This window comes from Anabas testudineus, chromosome 17, assembly GCF_900324465.2.
Source record: "Anabas testudineus chromosome 17, fAnaTes1.2, whole genome shotgun sequence".
In the NCBI taxonomy this organism is placed as follows: Eukaryota; Metazoa; Chordata; class Actinopteri; order Anabantiformes; family Anabantidae; genus Anabas; species Anabas testudineus.
In genome coordinates, this window is record NC_046626.1 from 17,374,867 (window position 1) to 17,401,467 (window position 26,601).

Sequence of the window (26,601 nt, forward strand, 5' to 3'; positions counted from 1 at the left end):
TCATAATGTAATGTGGCTTCTTTTTGACAATAATTATTGTCTCTTAATAAATGCATAAATTGCAGACTACATATTTGCTGGAAGAGAATTAACAGGATCAGAGTAGCTTGATGTCAGCTTGTTAGTCTTAATTTACACACTTTATAAAGCCACATTGGAACAACCTGCTCCATCAGAGTTCGTCGCTGGAAATTGTCGTGATCATCCGCGCCAACAGGGGGCGCGCTGATTTTACGTCAGAGGGAGGACAGCCATCATGGCGGCTTCTAAAACTGTTCCGCTGTTGTTTTGTTTTGCATCATTATCGTTGCAAATTAGCTCTTCGTCATTTTTATCGGAGCCTTGTTACAAACCCATCGAGGACGACAGACCGGACTCCGTGAGGTTAGAGACCAGAACATGATTAAAGTACGAGTTTAACCATCATAGGTCGTTTACGTGTGAGCGAAGTAACGTTAAGTTACCGAGCTGTGGTTTGGAGATTAGACATAAAGTTACTGTGTTTCTAACAGTGTTGTCTTAATATTCAAAGTATTATCGATCTATTATAAAATAATGATGACTCTATAGTGATTATAGTAACTTTAAAGCTATAGTGATAGCTTAACTGTGTATATTACTCAAGTAACGTTACTGTAATTACAATACCTACATATTTAGAGGTAGGTACTTGTACTTGTACTTGTACTTGTACTGGGGTATTTCCACTTTAACTCTTACTCTACTGCAATTGTTTGAAGTTGTACCACGAAAGTAAAAGTAAAGTTACTTCAGTAAAGTACAAAGAAAACGTCTTGGTATCAGACTCGACTGTTAGGAGAAAGGCTAATTTCCACAAATGGGAGAAAGGTTTTTACTAATCTGAAAATAGGCTTTAATAATTATGTTTAAAATATTACAATTAAGTCTCCCACTACCTTTACTTGTACTTTTATACTTTGATTAAATTATTTAAAGCACTAAGTACTTCAAGTTGAGGAAGGATTTGAAGTGGTACTTGACTTAACCTTGACTCTTAATCTAATAAATTATATACATTTTAAATACATTTTCTGATTAGTTTTTTTGTTAGCTCTCCCTTAAATATTTTTTATTTTGTTTTGTTTTTATGCACAGTTTACAGGATTATTATCAAAGTAAAATTACTTAAACTTATTATTAGATTATTCCTGACTGATTGCCTGTAATAAACTTCATTTCACGATATGAAGCATGATTTATGCTTAACTTTATTATGTTTCTTTGCACATAGTTTTCATGCATATTGACACTCGTTGTATGCAGGAACACAGTCTGGCCCCCACAACACAGGGCCCTAATAATCTCATGACCCTTTTGTGACACACTCATGTTCATATCTTTTCTATGAATAAATCAGATTCTGAACTTCATAGGTAGATACGAGCGTCTTCCTCTTCTTATTTCAGGACAAAGGCTCGACCACATGAGCTTGTCAATGCGTCGGACCTTCCTCTCTCCTGGGACTGGAGGAACATCAAGGGGAAGAATTATGTGAGCGTCACAAGGAACCAACACATCCCACAGTACTGTGGTTCCTGCTGGGCCATGGGAGCCACCAGTGCACTAGCTGGTAACCATGGCAATGCTGGGAAGGAGGGATGGAGGAGGGAGGAATAAAGATGAGAACAGGGATGAAGAGAAGATGGGACTAGTGTAATATATGACATATGTATTTTATGTGAATTTAAAATGATTATTACACAGGTTGTTACCACAGACTGTTGGCATCATACGTCATATTGTACAGTTTGTATATTTACACAGCATCACGTTAGCATAGCATCAGAGCAGCACCCACAAGTAAAGAGAAGACCACTTCAACACGACTATTTGTCTTTATTTTGTCCAAGATCGAATTAACATCAAGCGTGGAGGATCGTGGCCGCTGGCCTACCTGTCAGTCCAGAATGTGATCGACTGCGGGAGGGCGGGCTCTTGTTATGGAGGAGATCACCTGGGAGTCTACGCCTACGCACACAACAGAGGCATTCCTGATGAAACCTGCAACAACTACCAAGCCAGAAACCAAAGTAACGGTTTCTATTTTCTCTTTTCAGTTGTAAAAGTCACACTGTTAAGTTTGGCAATAAGACAATTTGGAGAAGACTTTCTCCTGTTTCCTTGAGTAGAAAGCAAGATCCTGACAGAAATTATTCTATTAGATTATTGTAGAAAATCATTGGTCTGTGCAGAGTCCTGATTCCTATCAACACATCTGGGATCTGAAATACAGTATGTGACCCACAGACCATATCATCCATCATCAGAGGCCAATTTCACTGCTCTTGTGGATAAAATGGAACCAAATCTCTGCAGCCAGGTTCCAAAATTTGGGGAAAAGCCTGGAAGCAGAGAAGTAGTGGGTGTTGCAGCAGGTGTATCACACATGTGTGCCCAAATATTAGTGATATATTTGGTCATGTGTATTTATTATGCTCCATTGCCATATATAAAGAAGTGTAATATTTTATATTCATCACTTAAACTCTTCATTTTGTTTTTGCTCATTCGCAGAGTGTGAGCTGTTTAACCAGTGTGGTACATGCTCTTTTGAATCGTGTGCTGTTGTGAAGAACTACACTGTGTGGAAAGTGGGTGACTACGGAGAAGTTTCTGGAAGGGACAAGATTATGGCTGAAATTTACACCAACGGGCCCATCAGGTACATTAAGTCATCCTCCCAAGTGATTTGTAATGATTCATCCACCTACTGTACATCCTCCACATGAACGAGGAGATTCAGCTTTTCACAGAGTGATTCTTCACAGTGAAGGTTTTATGAGTAGATGCATATTTAATCACTCTTTAAACACTAAGTGTACTTTTATTTCACTGAGATCAGTCATAAAATACTGTAAATCTTGTGAATTTAAAGGCTAGAGTTTTGAAAATATCCTACTTTACATGCAGACATATATTTCATTATGTCCATTTTAAAAAACGCAACTAAACTTTTGGTCACTGAACAATTTACTGATGTTCTTTTTCTGATCCTGCTCACTTATAACTACACCTTATTATAGCTGTTCATCTTTTGGTGAAGGTCTGGTTTGACAGCTTTACATTGCATTTAAATTATTACATTACATACATCAAACGTTTGCCTTTTTAATACCTGCAGATATGTTGAAGTTAACTTTGTAATGCATTTGTAATTAGAATTGTGAATGATGGACTCAAATACAGATTAAAATGAATTAATCTGAGAAATTACTAAACTATAAAATTCAAGTTTGTGATTATCTCTTCTTCAGTTGTGCCCTGATGGCCACTGAGAGGCTGGAGGCATATTCTGGAGGGATCTTCTCAGAGTTTCACGTCCTCTCTTTACCGAATCACATCGTGTCTGTGGCTGGCTGGGGCGTGGCAGAGGACGGGACTGAGTACTGGGTCGTCCGAAACTCCTGGGGAGAGTTTTGGGTTAGTTTCCCTCCCTCACACAGATAAATCACCCCTGTGTTTACACTACTCTGCCAGCATATAATATTATTTGTTGGTGTTTGCTTTTGTTTCAGGGAGAACATGGATGGGCAAGAATTGTCACCAGTGCCTACAAAGGAGGAAAAGGCAACTGGTTCAATTTGGGTATTGAAAAACACTGTGCATATGGAGATCCTATTGTAACATAGAAACTGATAAAATAGTAAGTTTTGTTTGAGTTTTATTTAAAAAAAGTTTTTTAATAGTAATAGTTCAACATGTCAGGAAATCATAATTTTTATGTAAAAATGAGAATTTACTGTTTTAAATGTTGAATCATTTTCTTGGACATAATAACTTCCTCGAGTCTGGTTCAAGCCATGAAATATGTGCATCAAAGCAAAACTGGCTTATTTGAAACCATTGCTTTTAATTTGTTTGTTTTTTTAATTTATAAAAAAATGTTTAGATTAAGAAATGTTCTGTTGTGTTAAGTGATACAATCAAATGTATTTTATTATATTAAATAATAAAAAAACCCATAGTAACCAGTATTAAATGATTGTTTATTCTTTCTCCTTCATCATAGACAAAAAACATCTTCCTCCCTAAATAATGCAGCTTAGTTTGGAGCTGTGCTTTGTACCATTGTTCTCAAGCGCCAGTTGCAAGCTATAGCATCGTATTGTAGAGCAGAGTGGTAGCCGATCTTCTTCCTTCTGCTTTTTAGGCTATAAAAGGCTTTTTCCCAGAACTAATGCAGCCCCACAACATTACATTCCCTCCTGTTTCCGGCACTTTATGTGTGATAATATGTTATTTTAATGGATAAAAAGCTTTTTTCTTTTATGTATTCATGTTTTATTTATGCTGTGTCAATATATCTGTGCTATTTATTCATTGTACAGATAGGTTTTCATTGCATACTAACTATGAACACATTCCTTACAAATGAATCAATGAGTTTATATGACATGACTGGCATGACTTGGGTGGGGTTTTGACTTATTGTCTCAATACTTTTATAATAACCTAGTGAGAAAAACTGTGTTTTTATGTGACAAAATGTGTATGGAGGCCTGACAGTTACTGTAAATAAAAGCAGCATTCATAGCTTAAAGTAGTGTAAATTGTTTTGCTTCACTGCTTCAGAGAAGAGGCAGCTTCATGTCAGCCTATTGTATAAAGGAATCTCTTTGAGTCTGTTTTAGGTCTTAAAGCAGAAAGAGATAAACTGTTAAAGGGGTGAAAGTGCAGTTTGACGTTGAAAGCAAACGGTCTTTATATCCTAAAAGTCGGCTGTCAGTGGAACAGAGCACACATCTGGAGGGGACCAATGTTTGGAGTCTCCACCCTTTAGGTCTCTAGAGATAAAAATACTCATTCATGACCACAAACGAATCGTACGCCTGAAAACTGAGATGTCCTCTGCTTTAATCTCACTCTCATGCATCAGTGCTCTGCTTTACTTGTCACTTCTTCAGCTCCCCCACTGGGCACAAGTCAGAGCAAACGCTTTTTTTCAGGTGAAGGGTGAAAACTCCTCCCTGACTTCTGCATTTCTGAGCAAGTATGCACAACTGGTTTAGCTGGTAGCTCCAATGTGAACGCACAATTAAAGCCGTTTCGTCTGAGCTGTGGTCCTGGTTTTATAGCTGACAGAGCTGCACAGATAAGCAGAGTCCTGCTGATTAGATTTCTGTTCCTAATCGCTTAATCTCATTTGTCCCATAGATTGTAGGCTCCTTTCCCACTGTTGGAATTTGGGTGGACGGATGCCAGGTTTACCGATCAGTGACCAGTTTTACAGAATCATTTTATCATTTTGAGATTAACTTGTACTTTGTATGTTCACTCTGTGTTTTGTCACCACTTCACCTACTCTCACATGATTGAAAACATAATAACAAACATACAGTCAAGTTAGCAGGTGTGTTATAGCACAAGTACAGGAAGTGAGATGAATTTACTTTTAGGTTAAGTTCAGTTTGTCACGTCTTATATAAGAACTTTGTGACAGAAAAACATTATTTATTAAAAGAAACATGTTTAAACATTGTGTAAACAGTGTAAATTCGTGTTTAATATTAAATTTTAGTTAGTTTTCTATCAGCTGACTGTTTTACAAGCTACATAGGTACCACTTACAACCATGGTGAGATAACAACGTAAATTGTTTTTATTAACCTGGGTGTTTCTGTCTTTTTTTTTTTTTTTTTTTTTTTTTGCCAATTAAAGCTATTTTAACGATTTCACATACTGTCAGGTGGTTTAATCTACAAAAATACAGCATTTGCTCTGTTGGAGGTAGGTATGGTAAGATTATTAATTTGGACCTGTGCTTATATTTAAATATGTAGATTAATTGGAGCATTTTTCTACTGTAAATATTAGAAAACAAATATACAGTGAAGTTTTAAAATGATATTTTGCAACTTATTAATGTAAATTATTGTTTCACATTTTTCAAAGCAGGACAAACACTGACTGTAAATTTTGCACAAATATAACCAACCTGAGCTTAAATGTCACATTACACAAATTTACTAGTATTGCAAAGTCAAATAAAGTACAAGTACCTCAAACATGTAGTATAAGAACTTCAACAGGGTTTCAAATACTTCGGTTTATTGGTAACTTAATCTGATTGATGCACAGAGGTTTAAATTTCTTGGTGGAGTTAATTTTAGAGCATGCATTTGATTTAGTAAATCATTTGACTAACACAGGGTGGGCGGCCACGTGCCGGGACCGGTTGTCGGGAGTCTTATTTTGAAAAGCCCTCGCAGGAAGTCTTGATTCCAGCTTGACCGTGGAGAACTCAGACGAGCTCGGTGCGACTCGGACGCAGGTTCCTGCTCCGCCACCTGAAGCGTTTTGAACTTTTTTATCTTGGACCGTGAACCGACCGGACCCGACGGGCGGCTCGTTTTTCCTGAGACCGAACTTGCCATGAGCATCCCGCGGCTGGAGACCTGAACAGTCGGGGCTGGAAGAGGTGAACATGCCTCATGGACCGCTCCATCACCACCACCACCAGCAGCAGCACCACCACCACCTCCAGTGCGCCAGTTCAGGGCATCCCAAACGCCGAATAACAAAGAAATGCCGAGGTTCAGCGTCAGGTGGATGGTCGCGGCGGTGCTGATCCTGGTGGTCGGCGGTGCTTTTTTCTTCTGCGAGTATCTCATCTACTTCCCGACCATCTTCAAGTGCGCCTGGCCGAAGATCAACCATGCACGGGGCGGAGAGGGCATCGACGGCCGGCCGATGGACTCGCCGGTCCGCGCTATGGTGCTGTCGGACACCCACCTCCTGGGAGCCGTCGGTGGACACTGGTTCGACAAGCTGAGGAGGTAATCTCAGGTCTTTCCATTTGAAATCCCTTCCTGTCCATCCATCCGTCCGTCGGGGCTCTGCAGGTACGATTTGTAAACATAACGCTGGCTTCTGTGTCCAAACGCGCAGGGAATGGCAGATGGAGAGGGCTTTCCAGACCGCGCTGTGGCTGCTCAGGCCCGAAATAGTGTTTATTCTCGGGGATATCTTCGACGAAGGCAAGTGGAGCTCCCAGAAGGTAACGTAGAGCTCCCATTTTCTCCTCACTTGCTTTGTCTGCACACGCACAGTGCTCATGATAGTGGTGGTGGTGGTGGTGGGGGGGGGGGGAGAAAACGGTGGATGTGGAGGCAGAGCAGAGGCCAGTGCACTCCGGTCATCATCAGCCCCATCACCATCATCTTCTACCATACAGGCCCGAGAGGCTGCAGGTGTGCAGGAAAACACCAGCAGCTGCAGCCCCTCCTGACATCCATGATGCTTTAGGAAAAAGAAAAAGAAAAACAGCCCCTGGGAATTCTCACGCATCTATTATTGGATTGTCAAACGGGATCCGTCAAACCAGAGAGAAGAAGCAGCACAGAAACAAAGCCTCATTAGAAAGGAACCAGGATTCTGCAGAATGTAAAATATCCGCCGTGTTCCCTCCTGTGGCAGCTCATCGCTTCTTTGAATATGCAGAGAGAGAAACACTGAAAACTGTGTCTGAGCAGCTCATTGTTTCCCTCATGGATCAATCTGTTGATTGTTTTCTCCACTAAAAGATTCACTCTTGCTCCTCTGTAATAGAGAAGAACTTTGATTATGAATGATTTTGTCACAAGCTTTCAGATAACTCCTTTAGTGGAGCAAAGCTTTGAATTTACAGAGAGAAAATGTACTAAATGACGACTCCAGCTATTAATAATTCTATTTATTGAACTATTATTTTGTCATTTATACAGTAAATGTTCAAAACGAGTGACAAACAACACAACGTTATGTCTTGAATCACACAAGTAGCTTTATATAAAACATTATTTAACCCACATCCAAGAAATAAATGATCAAAATTGATTTCAATTCTCCATATGTGATTCTAAAAAACAAAGAACATGCTGAAAATTGGCGCCTTTCAGAGTCTGAGAAGAGCAAATGTTTGGTGTTTTTCTGTTTGCCAAAGCCATGAATTGATTATTTAAATGACCGGCTAACGACTGACTCAGTGTCTCTAATTAAAAGCAGCGTCAGGGAATCACATCGGTACGCACAACATCATGTAAACCCGCAGCACCGCTGTAATTAAAGGCCTCCTGTGTGCGGCGTCGGTGCCTGTGGGTGCAGGAGTTGAATCTGGAGCCTGAATCAAAGCTCAGACGCCCATGGGGGCTGCTGGGTGACCCTCAGAGATCCCATTACCTCTCCCGAGCTTCCCGGCGGAGGTTTTTTTATTTTATTTCTTTAATAGAGACCTGCGGCGGGACTTGTTTGAACTGTGTTGTTTCTCCCTGCAGCACTGGGAGGACGATGTGCGTCGCTTCCACAGGATGTTCAGGCACAACACCGACACAGAACTGGTCGTACTGGTCGGGAACCATGACATCGGTTTCCATTATGAGTAAGCAACTGCTTTACAGCCTTGTTGTGTTATTGTTGTCGTTGTTCCGCCTTTTATTAGGCAGACAGCCTGTTTGGTCAGTAAGAAACGCTCCCTGATAAGACAAGGACTTTGATTTCACAGGTTGTGACTCATTAGACGTCAGAATACGTCAGCACGGGGAGTTCCTGTTCAATTTTTCACTGCTGTCATTGCAGAAATACCTGCTAGCAGTTCGTAACCGGAGTAGACAGTTATCAGCTGCCAAAGAAATGTCAATAAAGGCCTCATACTGTTACACAGAGCCAGAGAACAGTTAGAACAGAACAAAACGCAGCCAGGGTTGAAGGAGATTAGAGCTTTTAAAGCGTGAAACTGCTGATACTTTGTGATTTATCCACCGTCCACGAAGTGATCCATCCATCGATCACTGTGTTTTATGTGTCTCCTCTGTGCCGTAGAGCTCCATTGTCGTCCGAAACGAATAAAAACACATCCATGAGTCACACAGTCGCACTAGGTGACATGTTCCTTCATTACCAAGAACAAACACTGTGGTTTATTTCGAGTCAGTCCCACATACGCCATCCTGCTGCTGTAAATACTCAATAGAGCACCAAATGTGTGTTCATCTGTGGTTCAAAACGCTCCCTGACAAACACTCCGTGGATCTGTGTTTGCTAAATATTACTATATCCAGTTGTTTTAGAAAATTAGACAGATTTCAACAAATAAAACTGATTTATACTTGATGTGGTATCTGTGCTCCTCACTAAATGTTTTGACAGTATCAGTAATTGAAGGTTTCTTAGGCAAAACGTGTGATTGATATTCATCTAAAAGGTCCATTCTTGATCCTGGAAGAAGCAGTTTAACTAAATTAGATTTATAGTTTATAGTGTTTCTTTATTCCCTCCTCACGTGCAGCTGATAATAAAATCAGAGACCAAACAAAACTCTTTTTAAATAATGAAAAGTCAGCTAACGCCCCGTCCTCAAAGGTACATAACATCTAAAGCAGAGTTTTGACTTTGGTTCACGAATAACGTTTAAAGGTTAAACGTCTCCAATGTTTTACAAGACAGAGAAAATAATGTTTAAAATAAAAAAGATTTTCAGGTCTTCTCCCATCTCTCAACTCTTAACATTCATCTTCTGACACATTGGACCCTGAAGTACTCATTTAAATAATCAAATATCCAAAGTGTTTGGGTGAATTTGTACTTAAAATCCTATTATTTAGGCGTTTTCTAATGAAACTAAACACAGATTACAAAAAAGGAAACCACAGATTGAGACACTGTAACGTTTACACTGTTGAAATTCAAATATTAAATTATACTGTGGATTGTTTTAATGGAGAAGATAAAAGAAGCTCTGCTCATCAGCTCGATGTAACTGAAAGGTCATTTTTGATAGTGTATATTTCGTGTTGTGATTGGATTCCACTTCTGCAGAGACGCTGCGTTTATTGCGTCCACCCCCCCCGCTCTGTTTTTATTTGGAGCTGATTTCTCGGGGGAAGCAGCGGCGAAAGTAAATGCACAAAATAATCCCCCCAGTCGAGTATTTGATGCCTGTGATTCAGAAATGTGGGATTATGTAGACATGCAGCGGCTCATGTGTGCTCTGATTTGACTCGTGCAGCAGGAAGTGAAGTGGCACAGCTCTTACGTAACAGTGCATGACAGACAGACGTGGCAGACTGAGCAGCAGGTTTTGGTTTTGGTCACGCTGTGACGGCCGCTATTGTGTCTCCCCCGACAGGATGGACTGGTTCAAGCTGCAGCGCTTCGAGAAGGTGTTCAACGCTTCGTCCACCAGGATTGTCACCAGAAAGGGAGTCAAGTGAGTGACAGGAGGATGCAACACGCACGCTGCAGGACAAACATGTGACTCAGCAGCCTGACAGGTCACAGGTTTAATCCCCTGAGTCAGTCTGCACCAAAACAGAGCTTTAAATATGCAGAGATGTCGTGTCTTGAACGAGGTGAATACGTACTGTACCGATGCGTAAACAGGAAACCTAACGACTTACCCTGGCCTGTGTCGTTTCAGGATCTAAAAACAAAATCTACAAAATTCTTGACATGGTCGTAGTTTTTCATGATCTCTACTCAAAACAGTTTAAAAGATTCTCACTGCACTGACTGATTTTTTGTTTTAGGAAATGCAGCATGAGCTCTTCAACATACAATAAATAAGGATGATTAGCTGAAATAAACAGGTTAGAATCACCACTCAGTAAACCGTGTTTGTGCTGCCAACCAGTTCACCTTTAAACTCACAAAATCACTGTTTATCCTCCACACACGACCCCTAAGGCTGATGAAACTGGATCAAAAGAAACCTCGCTAGATAAAAAACCTCTATAATGATGTTTCTCTGCAGTCGCTGCTTTTCAATGAGGCTGTTTTCCTCTCTTCAGCTTCCTGCTGGTGAACAGTGTGGCCCTGCACGGTGACGGGTGTCCCATCTGCCAGGCGGTGGAGAAGGAGCTGATCAAACTCTCCAGAGACCTCAACTGTTCTCGTCAGGTGGGGGAACATTTCTGGAAATCAGTAGCACGCCGGCGGCGCCTCGGCTACGCTCAGGAAGTGAGAACGACTCACGTCAAGCGAGAAAGGAGGAGGAAAACGCTTTTATGTTTCCAAAGCTGCTGCTGCTGCTGCTGCTGTTGTTGTTGTTGTCTTTGTTGCACGTTTCAAAAAGTGGCGCTCTAAAACAGAGGCAGCACAGACATGTGAAGTAAAGATGTCTGCTGACGTCTGAGGAGGCAGCTGATGAATTCTTTATGTTGTTCTTCTCTGCAGAACTCACAGTCCGGCAGCGGAGTGATGGACAGCTGTGAAGGCTCGCAGCTCTACCCTCCCGCATCCCCGATCATGTTACAGGTAAAACTTCTCACTTCTCATCCAGGCAGATAGGACGTCCTTGAATGGACGGATTATGGGACAGTCGGCCCCGGGTTTTAGACTAGACCACCTAGATACGACCTCCAGACTATAAGAGACACAAACTAATAGGTCTTTTATGTTTGTTAACTGTGATTGTCTCTGTGGTCACATGTCACATTAGTCTACATTATGCCAGTCTGTGTCTCTTTGTGTTCATCCTTGCGTCTTTACAAAGTAGTTTTATGTCTGTGTGTTTGTTTTGCATCTCTGTGAATTAATTGTGTTTCTATTTGTGGGGCATGTTTGTGTTTTTCTGTGTGTGTTGTGTCTCTTTCATCTTCTCTCTGTGGTCACTTTGCACCGTCTTTGTGTTCTGTTCATTTGCGTGTCTTCGTTCTGGTGTTGCAGCTCTTTGTGAGACCTTATTTCTTGTGTCTCTGTAGTCTGTATTGCTGCACATTAATTCGTTGATTCAAAATATTTAATAACACCTTGGAAATCTAAATAATAATCACAGGCGCTCTGCTCTGCAGCACTATCCACTGTTCAGAGTGAGTGATGCCGGCTGCACGGGGCAAGACGCTGCGCCGCCTGCAGAGCGACACCTGCTGTTCAGAGAGAAGTATGACGTGTTGTCCAAGGAGGCCTCTCAGAGGGTGAGTACTCCGCAGTCTCATCACACCGCCTCGTCTTTCTCAGAAGCATCAAGCGGTTTTAACCAATTAAAACGCAGCACAAGCGGCTGCCGTCAGAAAAGAGCAGATGGTGACGATGATGAAGCTGATGATGTAAGGCAGCAGCAACCGGCCTCTGAGCTGGATGTGGGTTTTCTCTCCTCAGCTGCTGCAGTGGTTCAAGCCGCGCCTCATCCTGAGCGGACACACCCACAGCGGATGTGAGGTTCTCCATGACAACAAGTACCCAGAAATCAGCGTGCCGTCGTTCAGCTGGAGGAACAGGAACAACCCCAGCTTCATCCTGGTGAGTGCAAACACAAACTTTACAGACTTTAAAGGGAGTTGGGCTCATTCTGAAGAAGTTCTGCTAGACTATGCAGGCGTACTGTTAGTCACCTTTAACCTGCCCCCTCTCAGGCGTCGGTGTCACCCAGCAGCTACACCCTGTCCAAGTGTTTCCTACCTGAGGAGAGCACGGTGATCGGCGTTTACTGCTCGGCCGGCGCCTGCCTGCTGCTGCTGTTCCTCGCTCACTGTCTGTGGATGAAGGGCCTGCTGCAGTGCCTCAGCCTCTGCCTGCTGGGGAAGCACAAGTCTCTGTGAACTACGTTACCCAGGGCGCACCACGTTCCAGGACAGAGCCATGTAGTAAACACTCGATGTGAGGCTTTTGGGGAGCTGCGCTCGTCCTCTGAAGGGGCCAAAACTCTGTTCATACAACCTCGATTTGTTTGTCCAAATGTTTTTGCGGCACTGTGACGGACCTGAATAGATATTTTATGTCTTTAAAGGACTCAAACGTTTATCACTTCTGATATTGATGATGATTATATGGTTTTATCCTAAGTTGACAGAAGACACGGGGCCAAATTAGTTGTTACAAATCACCAGTGGAGTTTGTTTTACCTTCCTTGGAAGTATGAGACGGGTGGAGCTTTACCACACCTCCACCGTCTGCTTAATTAAAGTGCACACGCGCCAAATCGCACACATCCATTCTGTAAATACTCTGGTAAATGGTCTAATTTGAGGTGGTAAAGTCCGATCGTGCGTTGGTGCTTCGCGTCTCTTCACTCTGATGTTTAACTGTGACCTGGTGTAAACGCACCGATCGTCTCACACCCACCATCACGTTTCTGTTGTTGATGTCTGAGCCAGATTCTCCTCGTTTTTAACGATGCATATCTGAATATATTTATTGCTGACTTTCTGTGCCAAATGTTTGTGAGGGTTTTTGCCAAACTGTTGAAGCGTTTCTGATGAACTGTACATAATAAATTGGAATCTTAAGCTGCGTTTCAGAGTTTTATGGTGTAAATTGGAGGCAGATAAACTATTTATACTCAGTATAATGAATCATCCACAGAGTTGTGATGAAAATACTAAATATTTAAACTTCAAGTCTTCAGGTTCAATATGTTTTGCAGCAGAGGTGAAGACAATATTCCAGATGATGTGTTGACTTTACTGTATTTTTAAATGTAGTTTGCTGCTGTTAAATTGTACTGCATTATACTAACAGGTACTTTTGTGTAACGTAGTACAGTTCGACTGTAGTCACTTCTATAAAAACAGTTTAAACAGGATTAGTTTTCAGCCAGGTGTACCTAATAACCGAGTAGTGGTTTACTTAAGTAGCAATAATACAGTGTCCAAGTCTTGCATTCAAAATGTTACTTAATAGTAAAAAATATTAGATCAAAACGTAGTTTAGGTAAAAATATGACGTATTCTTCATACAAAACGACTTGGTTCACATTAATTCATATTTTACAGGATTATCTTCCCCTATACGTCGTTTTTAATGATAATATTTAATCTAATATTTAGAATGATGAATTACTTTACCTAATGCTGAGTGGTTTGTATCATTAATCCAAGAGTAACTACTAACTTTAGTTAAAAGAATGTATGGGGGAGTAAAAGTACAATATTTGCTGCCGAAACGTAGTGACAAAGGAGAAAATGAAAATGCGCAATGAAAGTAGAAATTGTACATAAAGGGCGACTTCACCTTTTTCGACTTTAAGTGCAGTACTTGAGTAAATGTACTTCACTACTTTCCACAAATGCAGCCAAGTTCGAATCATGAACTCACAAACACCACTGCATCGTCGACAAACAAACAAACAGAAAAATAAATCTGGACACAACTGGACACCAAGATGGAAATAAAGCAAAGTCCTCTAATGTGCCTCTTTATTTAAAGAAAATAAAAATGTCATTTAAATCATCCTCCCAGGCCAAACAAGGTTTTTGCACCTCCAGTCAGTTCACTCTCTTTTGGGGATAGATGTGTACTGTAGCAGAAGAAAAGGCTGATGCTGTTTGTACAAGGAGAAGAGCTTGTCTTGTTGGGTGCTGCTCACACATTCATAGTGCCTGTGCCATTTGTTATGGCTCCAAAGGACCAAAGAATTACTAATATTGCACACTCTCATTTATTCATCTCCATTCTAAACATGCTTTCCTATGTGTGTATGTATACATATTTACCGTATACATACATAGGTATGTACACCTAGGCACACACATAATTAAACATGTATAATTGTACATATATATTTATATAGACCTATAAATTTACATGTACATACATTTATAAAATTTTACACGCAATGCACATTCACCCTCGTACGCACACACACACACACGCACACACACACACACACAATGCGTCTGTGAGTCTATGTTTGTTTTATGTACACATGCGCACAGGCACGCACATCAGTACAGATCTCAGACACACATATCGAAAAAACGTTGGTTCCTATTAAAACAACACCAGGTTGCAATTTGGACACTTTCAATTGATTTCCAATGTTTAAAGCTGTGAAATTTCAAAAAAAAAAAAAAGAATAAAAGGAGGAAAAATAAAACCAATAAAAGAAAACAAACTAAAAACAAAAGGCATGGCGCTGCAACATCTGGTCTTCACTGCAGGTAAGTGGTTAATTTGCATAATGTATACAGGTTTTTAGGATTTTTTCCCTATTTTTTATTTTTTACTAAATAGTATTTCTTTTTTTTATAAACCAGAAAAAACTAAACTCTACAGAGAAAGTCCCCTACCCGCAGTCTTCCGCTGCCGATAGAGTTTGACATCAAGCTGTACAGCGCAGTCGAAAACATACTTACATCTGAGCTCATTTACAGGTACAGCCATAATCAAGGCACAAAGATCTACAAGTAGATTTGTTTTTCTTTCAATTAAGTTGTACAAAATAATATTACATTTTACAGTCTGTACAGGATAATTCAACCTTGCACAGTGTACAAGTTAACAAAAAAACAAAAAACAAAAACAAAGGAACGATACATTTTTATCCCACGCTCCCCTCCCCTCCCCTCTAAGCTAAAAGGATGGTTTGTGTGGAAAAGGAGGCAGGTCCGAGTCCGTGGAGGCAGCAGGGCTAAGGTGCACAGAGCCTAGTCCCTTTTCCTTCATTTAAATCCTCTGTCACATCGTCGTCATATTTCCTGCCCCACCCCCACCCCCTCTTTAATCTTCCGCTCCACATGTCTCTCGGCTGCTCGGTCCACCCTGCAGCTCGGCAAGCTAACATCGTGACAGGGTAATAAATATTGTGATGCTACATTGTGTGTATGCTTCCTCTTAAGAAAAAACAACAACAACAATAACAAAAATTATTAAGGAACCTGATGCAAAGTGCATTTATCTCTTCATCCACTCGGTTTTCCCCTCTTCCCTCTCCCGTTTCTTCGGTGTCCAGTCGCGGAGAGAAGAAGCCGGTCGGAAAGGGACGACGGGGCAAAAAATAATAATAAAGGGGGCGAAGGTCGTTGTGGTGATGCCAGAGTAAACTGGCAAGTGACATACAAACATAAACAAACACACATCACATGGCATTCCTCCTTCTCTTCATTACACACACACACACACACACTCTCTCTGCCTCTACACTGAGGTCCTGTAGGCGTGTTTTATGTTTCCACACCCACCAGCCTAGGTCCGACGACGGAGCCAAAGAAAGAGAAGGACACAAAGGGGCAGCAAGAAAAAAAAAAAAAAAAAAAGGAGGTAGCCCAAGGCTTAGTGGAATGACAAAAATCAAGGCATTCAAAAGGAAGGAGTAAAAGAGAAACCGAAAATAAAAAAAGAAGCGGCACGCAACACCTTTGTTCCCCAGTGTTCCTTTTACATCGGTCAAATGGGGACGAATCTGTCTTAGAGAGAAAAAAAAAGTACAAAAAGCTAAGAAGTTAAGAAGAGGAAGAGGATTTGACACACTTCAGTAGTACTTCATAGTCCTCGACAGGAGGGGTGGTCAGGGGTCGTTGAGGGTTTCTCTGAGGGACGAGGGGAGTGGAGTAAGGGAAGAGGAGGACGAGGAGGAAGGGTTCATCAAGGATGCAGAATGGTGGAGAAAAACACAGAAGGCTGGAGGAGGAGTCTCCAATCACAAGAGTTCATACTGCCGCAGGTGCATTCTCTGGATGATGTCCCGGCAGTCATTGAACACTCGCCGGATGTTCTCTGTGTCCACGGCGCAGGTGAAATGGGGGTAGCAGTAGTGTCTGCCGTCGCCGCTCGCAGTGCTGATCCGCTGAGGGGAAAGAGAGGAGACGAGCATTGTTTTTTGTTGTATTTGTTTATATTTTGAATACATCAATGTGATATCAGCAGTGCCTGTTTACTGGCAAGTTGTGCAGCTATAGGATCTTTAAATGACTAATGACCCAGCATGTTGATGAACGTGAGTTTGTGATGGACACAGGATCCTTGGAGAGTAAATGTTTCTATCTGGTCTCTGTGTTCAGACTTTTACAGTCATCTACTTACAAGAAACTCATCTCGGATGAAGAACTTAGCTCTCGTCACCCTTGGGTCTTCACCGGGTTCAGGAGTTGCTGAAAGAACAGCAGAAGAACAGTTAACAGGTGTAATAAAGTAAAAAACGAGTAAGGATGTGAGTATCTAGTGGATCACAAACCTTCATTTGGTATGGTGTAGCGAGAATATTCAGGGAAGTAGTCTTCAATTTTGGATTTTCCAGCTAATACTTTCTCAGCCAGCATGTCCTGCTTGTTCAGGAATAATATGACCGATATAGTGCGTAACCATCTAAAAAACACACACACAAATTAGGAAAAAACATTAGCACTATGTGCACAGGGGTCTAATTTTACATTAAAACAAAGTGGTTAATATTTACAGTAAATGTGTCGTGGATTAAGGAAGGCAAAGCGATGAACATGTGATCGCTTGGACTGAGATTACACTAACACACTAATGCTGAACAAGCTGTTCCGGTCTTTTTGTTGGAATATTGTTGATGATGCTCTTGTTGTTTTAAGACAGCACAGTCTGAAACAGTCATTCACCATCATCTCTGCAAAACGTTTGTAATAAACTGCAACTGATTTTTTGTGAAATTGTACCTGTAACAACTAATGTACTTCCTGTACTACTGCCTTTGTGTCCATTTTGTTCAAACCTAATTGATTTATTTATTTTACTGTTTGCTGTGAAGGTGTTATGTTTCATTTCATTTTAAGTTTCTTACTCACCTGTTGTTCCAAATACTGCGGAAGAGGTCCAGTGCTTCCCGTAGCCTGTTGGTGTTATTGTCTTCCCTTATTACCATGTTGTAGCTGCTGCTGGCCACCACGAAGATGATAGCAGTGACATCTAGAAGGAGACAGAGATGATACATGAAGAAAGTCAGAGGCTGATGTGAATTTCCCTTATATCATTATATATATACACACACACACACACACACACACACACACACACACACACACACACACACACACACACACACACACAATAAGCCAAAAGGCTAATTATTATCTTAGCACCTAGAAAGGTCCAAAAATACTATCAACTCAATAACCAATGATAATACTATAAAACAAGCTAAGATTTAAGATGCAGATTAAAAATGGGAGAGTCAGACAGTGCACAAACTCTTCTCCAGCACATTTCAACGATTCTCAGTGGGGTTAAGGTTTGGACTCTGTGGTGGGAAATGTCTTTTACAATTTGAGCCCAATGAATCCTGACATTGTCATCTTGGAATATGCCTGTGTCATCAGGGAAGAAGAAATCCATTGAAGTAATAACCTAGTCATTCAGTATATTCAGGTAGTCAGCTGACCTCATAACGTTCCTGAACTTAGACCTGATCAACTGCAGCAACCCCAGATCATAGCACTGCATCACTTTACCCGCCTCTCTTCTTACCCTAAAACCCCCCATCACTCTGGAATAGGGTAAATCTGGACTCATCAGACCACATGACCTTCTTCCACTGGACAGGTCTTAACCAAGTTTTAGTAGTTTCATCAGTCTCTTTAGATGTTTTCTTTGCTTAATGTGAATAATTTGACTCTTCAGAAACAGATTAACATCTTTTCCACGACCACAGGATGTGTCTTTAGACATGGTTGTTTGAGAAATGAGAAGCTGCTCACTGCATCAGTTAGGGTTAAATAACTTGTTGTCAGCTGAAACATAATCATCCATGAAGTAATTATCCAATGGGAGGCTCTTATCTATTTGCTTTTTGTGGACGGGCATTGTATAATGCAGCTGAATAATACTATACAATAATAGTACTGACACGAACATTACAATTGACTCGACACAAACCTGATTACTAAAGATCAGTAAGTGGCGTTAGTTCCTATGTATTCTGGTGTATTAGTTCAGTCCTGTGATGTCTCATGTAGAGAAGAACATCTCATCTAATGGTAGTTGTTCTAAATTAGCCATATTATATAATTTCTCTGACGCCTACCAACAGCCGAAAGTCCTGCAGCAAAAGTTTTTTTCTTTTAAGTTGGTACTAGAGGCATCTTATATATATATATGATTAATTTAATGTAATGTGATTTAATTTAATAGATACTCTCCCAGATAAGCTGGAATGACCCAAAAAAAAGAAGCAGTGATACTGAAGCAGGCAGAAAATATTTTAACACAGGCGGGATATGACAGGAGAAGACATGTGGTTGGTCGAGGACGATGTGCATTGTGAGTATGTGAAGACAAACAAAACAAAACAAGTCTCACCGTTAAAGCACTGGATCCATTTTCTCCTTTCATCTCTCTGGCCCCCAACATCAAACATACTGTGGAGGAGACAAAATACTGTTTTAGACACAACACACCTGCTGCTGCCCTCTTGTGGTTTTAAATTATTCCCATAAATACACATTTATTTTGGCCATCACAAAAAGCCCAAATCTGTTGCTAATCTCCTTTTATGTCACAAAGAGATACAAGAATAACCGGTTCATGAAAAAATAAAATAAAGACCAGAAGAACAGGGTATAGACCGGTAACCCTCTGTAAGTATGGCTGGATTTTTGGAAGTCATCAAAGCTGAATAATAAAAATTGCAAACCAATAGGGGAGTCATGTCCCAGAGCTTTTTTATCAATCATTCAGGATGATATAATTTGATACAAAGGCCCGTTTCAGATGATAGAATAAGTCTGTTGTTGTGACTGCGGAAATGGGTCATCTCTTCTGACATCATCAAAGCAGTTACAAAACATTTACTCTCTCTATCAGCTGTTCGTCTAACTACAGCCAATGGTCAGCCTCAGAAATCACACCAGTCAACCACAGAGGATTCAATTTTCATTTTAGGCACTTGGATGACGTTGTTTTCCTCAGCTTCCAGCCACAGAGGAGGCTGGGGTTCAGTGTTTTTGTTCAAGGACACGCTGCTGTTACAGGGTACGAACTTATGACATTTCAGACTCTTAACACGAGGCCTGGGTAAATATAGCGATCGCACTAAAAACTGGGAGATTTGGAGCAATAGTGATGCAAAGAGGAGACAAAGAGGTGTTTTAAAAAGAAAATAAATAATTCGCAGAAACTGGAAAACGCCTGGAGAGTCTGCTTTTCAAGACCGAGTGGCCAATTTAGGAAAAGTTGCTGCATAAGAAACCATGTCACACCGGATGTGGACAGAACAGATAAACCTTTACGTAAATGAGGCGTGTAATATACTTCTATTCTTTAGGGTTTAAGTGAATGAATGAGGTGGAAGGATTCGACAACACTTAGTTGAAGTTACTTAAAGTTTTTTGCTTGCTCTGCATGGACAGGGCGTTTCTTTAGCCTAGCTTGGAAAAATGTAAAACAGCAAAGTATAAACAAAGAATAACAAGCAAAAACTTACTGAAAGTTCACTTTGTCTACTTGGAACCTCGTCTCAAAAATCCCTGAAGTTAACACTCGGCAGCGTAGCAGGTCCTGTAAAACATAAATACAGAGGAGAAATGTAGGAAAAATTATAACAAAGGTTTTTGGGGCGATTCATAGCCCTAATATTTAGCAAGTGAAAAGGAGGACTCACCTGGTCTGTTGGTGTGTAGTCGCTCTGTCTTACAGAGTCAATTCTGTCCAGAAAACTGTAAAGAAAGAAAAAGAACAGAGTCAGACTTTGCTGTATTATTACTTCATAAAATAGCTGTATGTCACTAATTAAGAAAACTAGGAAATATTACTCTCTCCAGAAACTGATTCAACATTAGACAAAACAACACCATTAGAAACAAGACACAACCCCACAACTACTTTAATGCTAAAAAAAATCCACACTCAAATTAATACATTTGCCAAACCTATTCATTAACTGCAAATACTATATATGACAAATGTTAAATCTGATCCACACCACAGCTGTAACATCATTTATGAAACCTCTGTCTTGTGGAGTAACTGTTTGAACTTGGTGTTTAGACATTCATGTGAGCTACAGTGAATGCCACAAACAGCAGCCGCCATGTCTGACTCCCTGTAGAGGCTCAGCAGGCCGGTGTTGAGGCAGCCAGTCACCACAAGAGGGCAGGGCTGCTCAGTCTGGGCTATTTTGGTCTGTCTCTAGCCAGAGTGATTACATAAGGCGGTTATTGTGGAGGTTAGACAGCTTGCTGTTGCGATCTCTTCACTACCGACAGAGCATGTGCAGCAGCAGCAGCAGCAGCTGGGCCTCTCTGCAGAACAGCAGGCAGGCTCAGGATACCAAGGCCGGGGACACACAGTCCATGGAGGCCCATGGATGGTCTTGATCACATCATGACAAAGCCAAAATTCATACAGGCTGAACAAGATACTCTAATAATACACTGCTAAGAAAAAAACAGTTGAATTGATGTGTACATTATATATACACACGTCAATAGAATGACAAGGCCAAAGGCGTTCTTTAGCTGACTTACTACAGGCCAACAGTGGACCACAGCAGAGTTAGAAATGAATAGGGTCAATGCAAAAGTGCTCTTAACTCTTAAAAGGCAACTTATTGTCTTTACAAGTCATGGAAAGGGAGCAAGAAGGTGTGTTACAGCAACTGAAGTAGTTAATTAAGTGATATGTTTTCATCAAAAATCATTGTGAGAATTGAATGTTTTTCTTGTGTTTAATTATGGTAAACGGATGATGTATTTTAATATGTCACTGGACATTAGACTGTGGCTAAATGTGATCGCAATTTTGTGATCTGACTATTTTTTTATGTTACATAACTCAAACAATTGATGTTTTAAGCAAATCAATCAATCAAGTTTTCAATTTATTCCTACATTAAACCAAATCTGAACTGTAGTGCTGGGAGATTAAGGTGTGTCAGGTATTTCTTAGAAAGTAGAGATATCAGCCTGTGGCTGAAGCTGGTGTGTAGTGATTCTGGTATGTAGGACACAGATGTGGACCAAACCATCCCTCATTTCTCACCCAAACCATCTGTGACTTTGAGGGTTTGGTATGGTGGGTATGGTTTTAGCCTGGGATGGTTGATGTCCAATCCGGTCCTCAAAAGTAGCACACCCATCGAGTGTTAAATAATTGAGAATGAATGCTCTTTTATGAACCATTAGGTAACAGAGACACTGCTCATGTGCTCGACAACAATGTGTTTATCAGACAAACTTTATTTCTGCCACATTCAGACCACTCAAAAGAAGAAGCTATAGGCTATATCTGAATGATGACACTTTCTTACAATTCATGTGAGAAGATGCTTCCACTGTATCAACAGCAACATGTACAGTATGTGTAAGATGTATGTCTGCGTTCAGTCCTGCAAAAAAAAACGGTTTTGGTCTATAAACACAATTATTTGATTTACCTGTACCGGTAATTATGTCACAAAAGTGACATGTAAAATTGCGTCTTTATTATCAAGGTACAAGCTCCACTACGTACTCATTAACTAGACAACTTACAGTATTTGTGCCAAGTCATCTTCCCAGGCTGATCAGAGGTCTAATTCTCAATGTAAAATTCCACACCTCATCTTTCCCTTGTAACCTGAACTTCAGATGGCTGTAGCTTTTTGGCCAGGATTCAAGCCTGAACTGAAGCACCTTTTAGACCTTTAACCCATTCTGAACCTTAACCTCTCTATAGATACTAAGCCTGAAACAGGTTTACAACTGCTAGTTGTAGCTCTATAAAGCAACGCTTTGATGAACAGCTGCTTTTATTGTTCATATCTTGTAAAAATGTGTCTTGTCTGTGCGATATGATTTGTATCATGTGCTGTAATAAAAAGTGTCTTAAAGGAAAGAGTTCATACCTAAAGAGGAGTTATCGTATTTTTTAAGATACATTTTTGGGCATCTTTGCCTTTATTTGAGCGATTTTAGTGAAGAGATATACAGGAAACATGACGAAGAGAAGGGGTATGACATGATGTTAAGATCCCCAGCCAGACTCGAACCCATGATGCTGTTGTTGCATGACATGCAGCTACCAGAGTGCTCCAAGAAGAGCTTCTGTACTACTGTGGCATGGAGATGGTTTGGATATGAAAATTCTGTTACGGACCAGAAATGTGAATGGCAGCTGCACTGCAGTCAATTATGCCGCAGAGTGGTCCACACAACAGGCCTAAACTCCACTAACCTCAACTATGCAACAGGCCAGAGTCACAAAAGTACAGTTAGGTGCTTAAAACAAATGTTAGGCTCAGACATTACAAGAGGGTTTTGCCTGCAGCACAACATATGGGAAAGAAACATAAAGATGGAAAGAGATAACAGTTACCATCGCAGCACATCTACAGACATTGCCTAAATTTACACAGTGGGCAAACAGAGGTTATGTGAGTTAGTGCTAACGCTTAATATGTATCGTTATTAGGGTATAAAATGACTTTTATTGGGATATGAAATTTTGGTCACAGCACTATTTTGTGCTCTATCTTTTCCTTTTCACTTGTGACTTCTTAAAACAAAGGAATATTATATTTTACTTGTCTATAAGGGTTGAGTAGTTTCATCAAAGTTTGATTTCCTCCACTAAAATTTCACAAGAAAACAGAAACAAATTAAGTAAAAATATACACACACATCTTATGTCTCATGACTATGGAGGGTTGTCATAAAGGTATGTGGTGGTGCCTTAAAATGTGGCAATACATGAAATAAAATATGAAATGACCAGAAGCTGATATAACCAGGTCAGCGTGAGATTTATGGCATTATTGATGTACTTACTTACTCATACTTGCACCTTATCTATAAATTATATTTTCTTTCTCTTTAATACTTTTCTTACTTTTGCTGTATCTCTACTCTGCAAAACTAAGTTGAATCTAATTTAATGTGAACAATACAGAAGCAGCAAATATATTTATTTTATTTATATAAAATTTTACTTAAGAGGCTACAACAAACATTTTATTCATTGTCATTGGGTGTAGTCTGCTAATTAGTTTCTTGATAAATCATTTAGGTAAAAACAAACCCATCATAAATTAATAAAAAAATAATTACATAAATATTTAACTCATGATTACAATACAAAGAAAGCTGAGAAACAACAAGTATTTAGTTTGCTTAAATGAACTGACTAAACATTTAATCGATCACCAAAATGAACAATTTATAGACATGTGTTACAGCTAGTGTTTTAGTGAATGTAAGGGAAACATTCTGGTTAAATTATGCAGAAACAAAAATACTGATCTGAAATAATCGCAGCAGCACGAAGAAATGCAGAAACTTGCCTTTGAAGTCATAATAACATGATGGCTCAAAAAAAAGAAATCACATAATTAATAACATTTGTGTGTCATTTAGTGCTTCTCTGGAACCATGAAGCAAGACATCAGACCAAATGACTTAAAAAGCACACACTCTTCTCCACTGGGCAGACGCACACAAAAATGTCGTCAAAACCTCCAAAAACCTCAGCTTTCACCCCATCATTGCAACAATGTGGGAGTATTTTTAGTCAGCCTTCCTTGCAGAAACCTTGCTAGGTTATAATTACTGAGCACTTTGTGACTGCCATGTGACAGAAGTACTATTGGTAGAGCACCGGAGAGCCAAATATAGTCCCCATACCCAGCAAGAAACAACAAAATAAAACAACGGTCCCGGATCCAGGAAAAATGCTGAAAAAGATAACATTGACTACCGAGTGGCCGTCCAGATAATGCCTTATCAAAAGGTTTGGGTTCAGTTTTCAGTGACTACAGCTGTTCTGGTTGAGAGCTACAAATAGACGAGCTGCATTTCAAATCCAGGGAAATCTGTGGTTTGTGTTGGTTTCTTTAGTTTCCTCCCAGAACTGAGATCATTCTATGATGTGGTCATTCTGGGCAAAATTGTGGATCTGAGGAATAAAAGGCCACTGGTTTTTCACTTTATTGTTAGTATGTCCACAGTACGTATATGGAAAATTATTTGCCTTTGTTTTTTTGTGTTCTTTTAAGGCTGTTGATGAACCATAAGCCACTTCAATCCTGCTGTAGTTAATAGTATGATGGTTTATTCTGAACTGGAAGGTTAAATTTAACTATCTTGTCTTGTACAGTCCCTCTCTTTGTGTCTGCGCCGCTGGGTTGTGTCTGTATTTAACCAAAACAAACTGTGCTCGTCCTGCGGGCCCGTCAGTGTTGCTATGTATAGGCTTCGGTGCGGACAGTATCACTTGACTTGGCCTGGTCTTTCTGTGTTGCTGGCCTAATCTTTCCATAAAACACAGACACAAGTATGAATACACAATAGCCAAACCCTCACCCACACAAACACACCAAGAGGTTGAGGGACAGTTGATGCTGGGGGGCACAGGCCTCATCCTCTACGTGGTCCAGGTCACATGTTGCTGCCCACTGAGCAGAAATATGGGTAGAGAGAAGATAGTGGTGGTACAGGAAAGGTAGAGGTATTAAAATACTTGTGTATTAAAATACAGACTGGGAGTCGGAAACACACAGTTCATCCAGCTCCACAGCCAGACCACCGATACACACTCACGTACCATTTTGGAGCCGCAACAAATAATCAAGCCTAACGACAAATAAAGCTACTAACAGGATAAATGAGTGAACCTATCAGTTCATTAAATATGTGGCTTAATAAACAGTAGTATATGCAAAAACAGAGTCTCTTGCAAATATGTAAATAAGTTTTAAAAAAACTGTGAAAAGTTGCTGGATGCTGAAATAATGGATGAAAAAAAAAAAGCCCCTGCAACAGACAGTCAACCCTCATGCCAACAAACAGCACCCAGCCTCATGTGCTCATTTGATAATTGGGTTGACTTTTTACAAATAGTGCACCATCTTTAATTAGCAGTGCAGAGAAATACGATCAATAGTTTCCATATTTTGAGCCGCTCAGGCCAGCATAATGGACTTTCACTTTAGTCTCGATCTGACTGGTGTTTTAAAACCCACTGCTGGACACGGCAGTATCACAATCACTCTACTGCTTTCTGGTAAAGTTTTATTTAAATATTTTTCTGCATTTGTATATTTACTGTAGCTCAGTTCTATTTCAAGTTAATTTTGCCAAGAGAACTATTTGAAGTAACAATTCACCAAATTTATTTGGAATAAATGGAAAAAACAGAAGCACGTGCAGCAATATTTATCATGGCTGAATTAAAAAAAAAAAAAAAAACCTTAGCATTTATTGTATGGCTGTAGCAACCACAATTTTTGACTAACAAATTATGTCAAGCAAGTGCAAAAAACTTCAACAAAAACAGTCAAACTAAACGCTAATTACAGTTGCAAGAAAAACTAAATAAATTATTTTCAGTTTTCTGGTTTCCTGCATAAATTGGTCATAAAATAGGATCCAATCTTCACCAAAGTCAAAAATATCAACAAACACAATATCTCTAAGCTAATAAAACAGAAACAGGCATGATATTTTGTGTCTGGAGTCTAATCAATGAAACGATAATGGAGGCATGGTTTGGAGTTGCCTTGATTTATAAAAACACCCCAACAGTGTCAGTGTGCTGCTAATGTGAGTCATGCCTTGCAAAAAAGAATTATCAGAAGACCCAAGATCCAGAGTTGTTGATTTGCATGTAGCTGGAAAGAGTTACAGACTAATCTCAAGGAATCAGTCCACAGCTAGACAAACTGTCTATAAATGGAGACGATTTGGTACTGTGGCTACTCTCCATAGAAGTGGGCACCCAGCCAAGATCATTCTAAAAGCACAACACAGAATGCTTGGTAAAGTGAAAAGGAACCAAAGAGTAACAGTCCTGACTTAATCAAGCTGGTTAACATCCCTGATCATGCGGGACACTACAGGTCACTACAAAGAACGCATTGTAGAACGCCTTAAATTTACCAAAGACCGCCTTGACACTCCACAACTACTGGGAAAATAGCTTGTGGGCCCACAAAGGATAGAGAAGAACACAACTACA

At 40.2% G+C, this 26,601-nt stretch overlaps 3 protein-coding genes across 4 annotated transcripts in view; 2 read left to right on the forward strand and 1 right to left on the reverse strand.

Moving 5' to 3' along the window:
• Window positions 1-241: 241 nt before the first annotated feature.
• LOC113171311 (cathepsin Z) lies at window positions 242-4,509 on the forward strand. Its single transcript, XM_026373601.2, has 6 exons — window positions 242-384; window positions 1,428-1,591; window positions 1,872-2,051; window positions 2,536-2,683; window positions 3,276-3,441; window positions 3,537-4,509. The coding sequence occupies exons 1-6, from the start codon at window positions 257-259 to the stop codon at window positions 3,648-3,650; spliced, it is 900 nt and encodes a 299-aa protein (XP_026229386.1). The 5' UTR covers window positions 242-256; the 3' UTR covers window positions 3,651-4,509.
• A 1,733-nt stretch (window positions 4,510-6,242) lies between these two features.
• Window positions 6,243-13,220, forward strand: mppe1 (metallophosphoesterase 1). The gene is made up of 9 exons (XM_026375347.2): window positions 6,243-6,797; window positions 6,910-7,018; window positions 8,274-8,377; window positions 10,124-10,204; window positions 10,785-10,893; window positions 11,170-11,250; window positions 11,787-11,909; window positions 12,094-12,234; window positions 12,348-13,220. The coding sequence occupies exons 1-9, from the start codon at window positions 6,547-6,549 to the stop codon at window positions 12,531-12,533; spliced, it is 1,185 nt and encodes a 394-aa protein (XP_026231132.1). The 5' UTR covers window positions 6,243-6,546; the 3' UTR covers window positions 12,534-13,220.
• Window positions 13,221-14,112: 892 nt separating this feature from the next.
• Window positions 14,113-26,601, reverse strand: part of gnal (guanine nucleotide binding protein (G protein), alpha activating activity polypeptide, olfactory type) — a 43,069-nt gene continuing 30,580 nt past the window's right edge. For both annotated transcript variants that reach the window (XM_026374944.1, XM_026374945.2), the window contains exons 6-12: window positions 20,273-20,327; window positions 20,096-20,169; window positions 18,973-19,031; window positions 17,463-17,583; window positions 16,886-17,016; window positions 16,735-16,802; window positions 14,113-16,498 (exon numbers count right to left, since the gene is read on the reverse strand). In XM_026374944.1, the coding sequence (XP_026230729.1) occupies window positions 16,352-16,498; window positions 16,735-16,802; window positions 16,886-17,016; window positions 17,463-17,583; window positions 18,973-19,031; window positions 20,096-20,169; window positions 20,273-20,327 (655 nt within the window). In that variant the 3' untranslated portion in view covers window positions 14,113-16,351. The remainder of the gene's footprint in view (window positions 16,499-16,734; window positions 16,803-16,885; window positions 17,017-17,462; window positions 17,584-18,972; window positions 19,032-20,095; window positions 20,170-20,272; window positions 20,328-26,601) is intronic.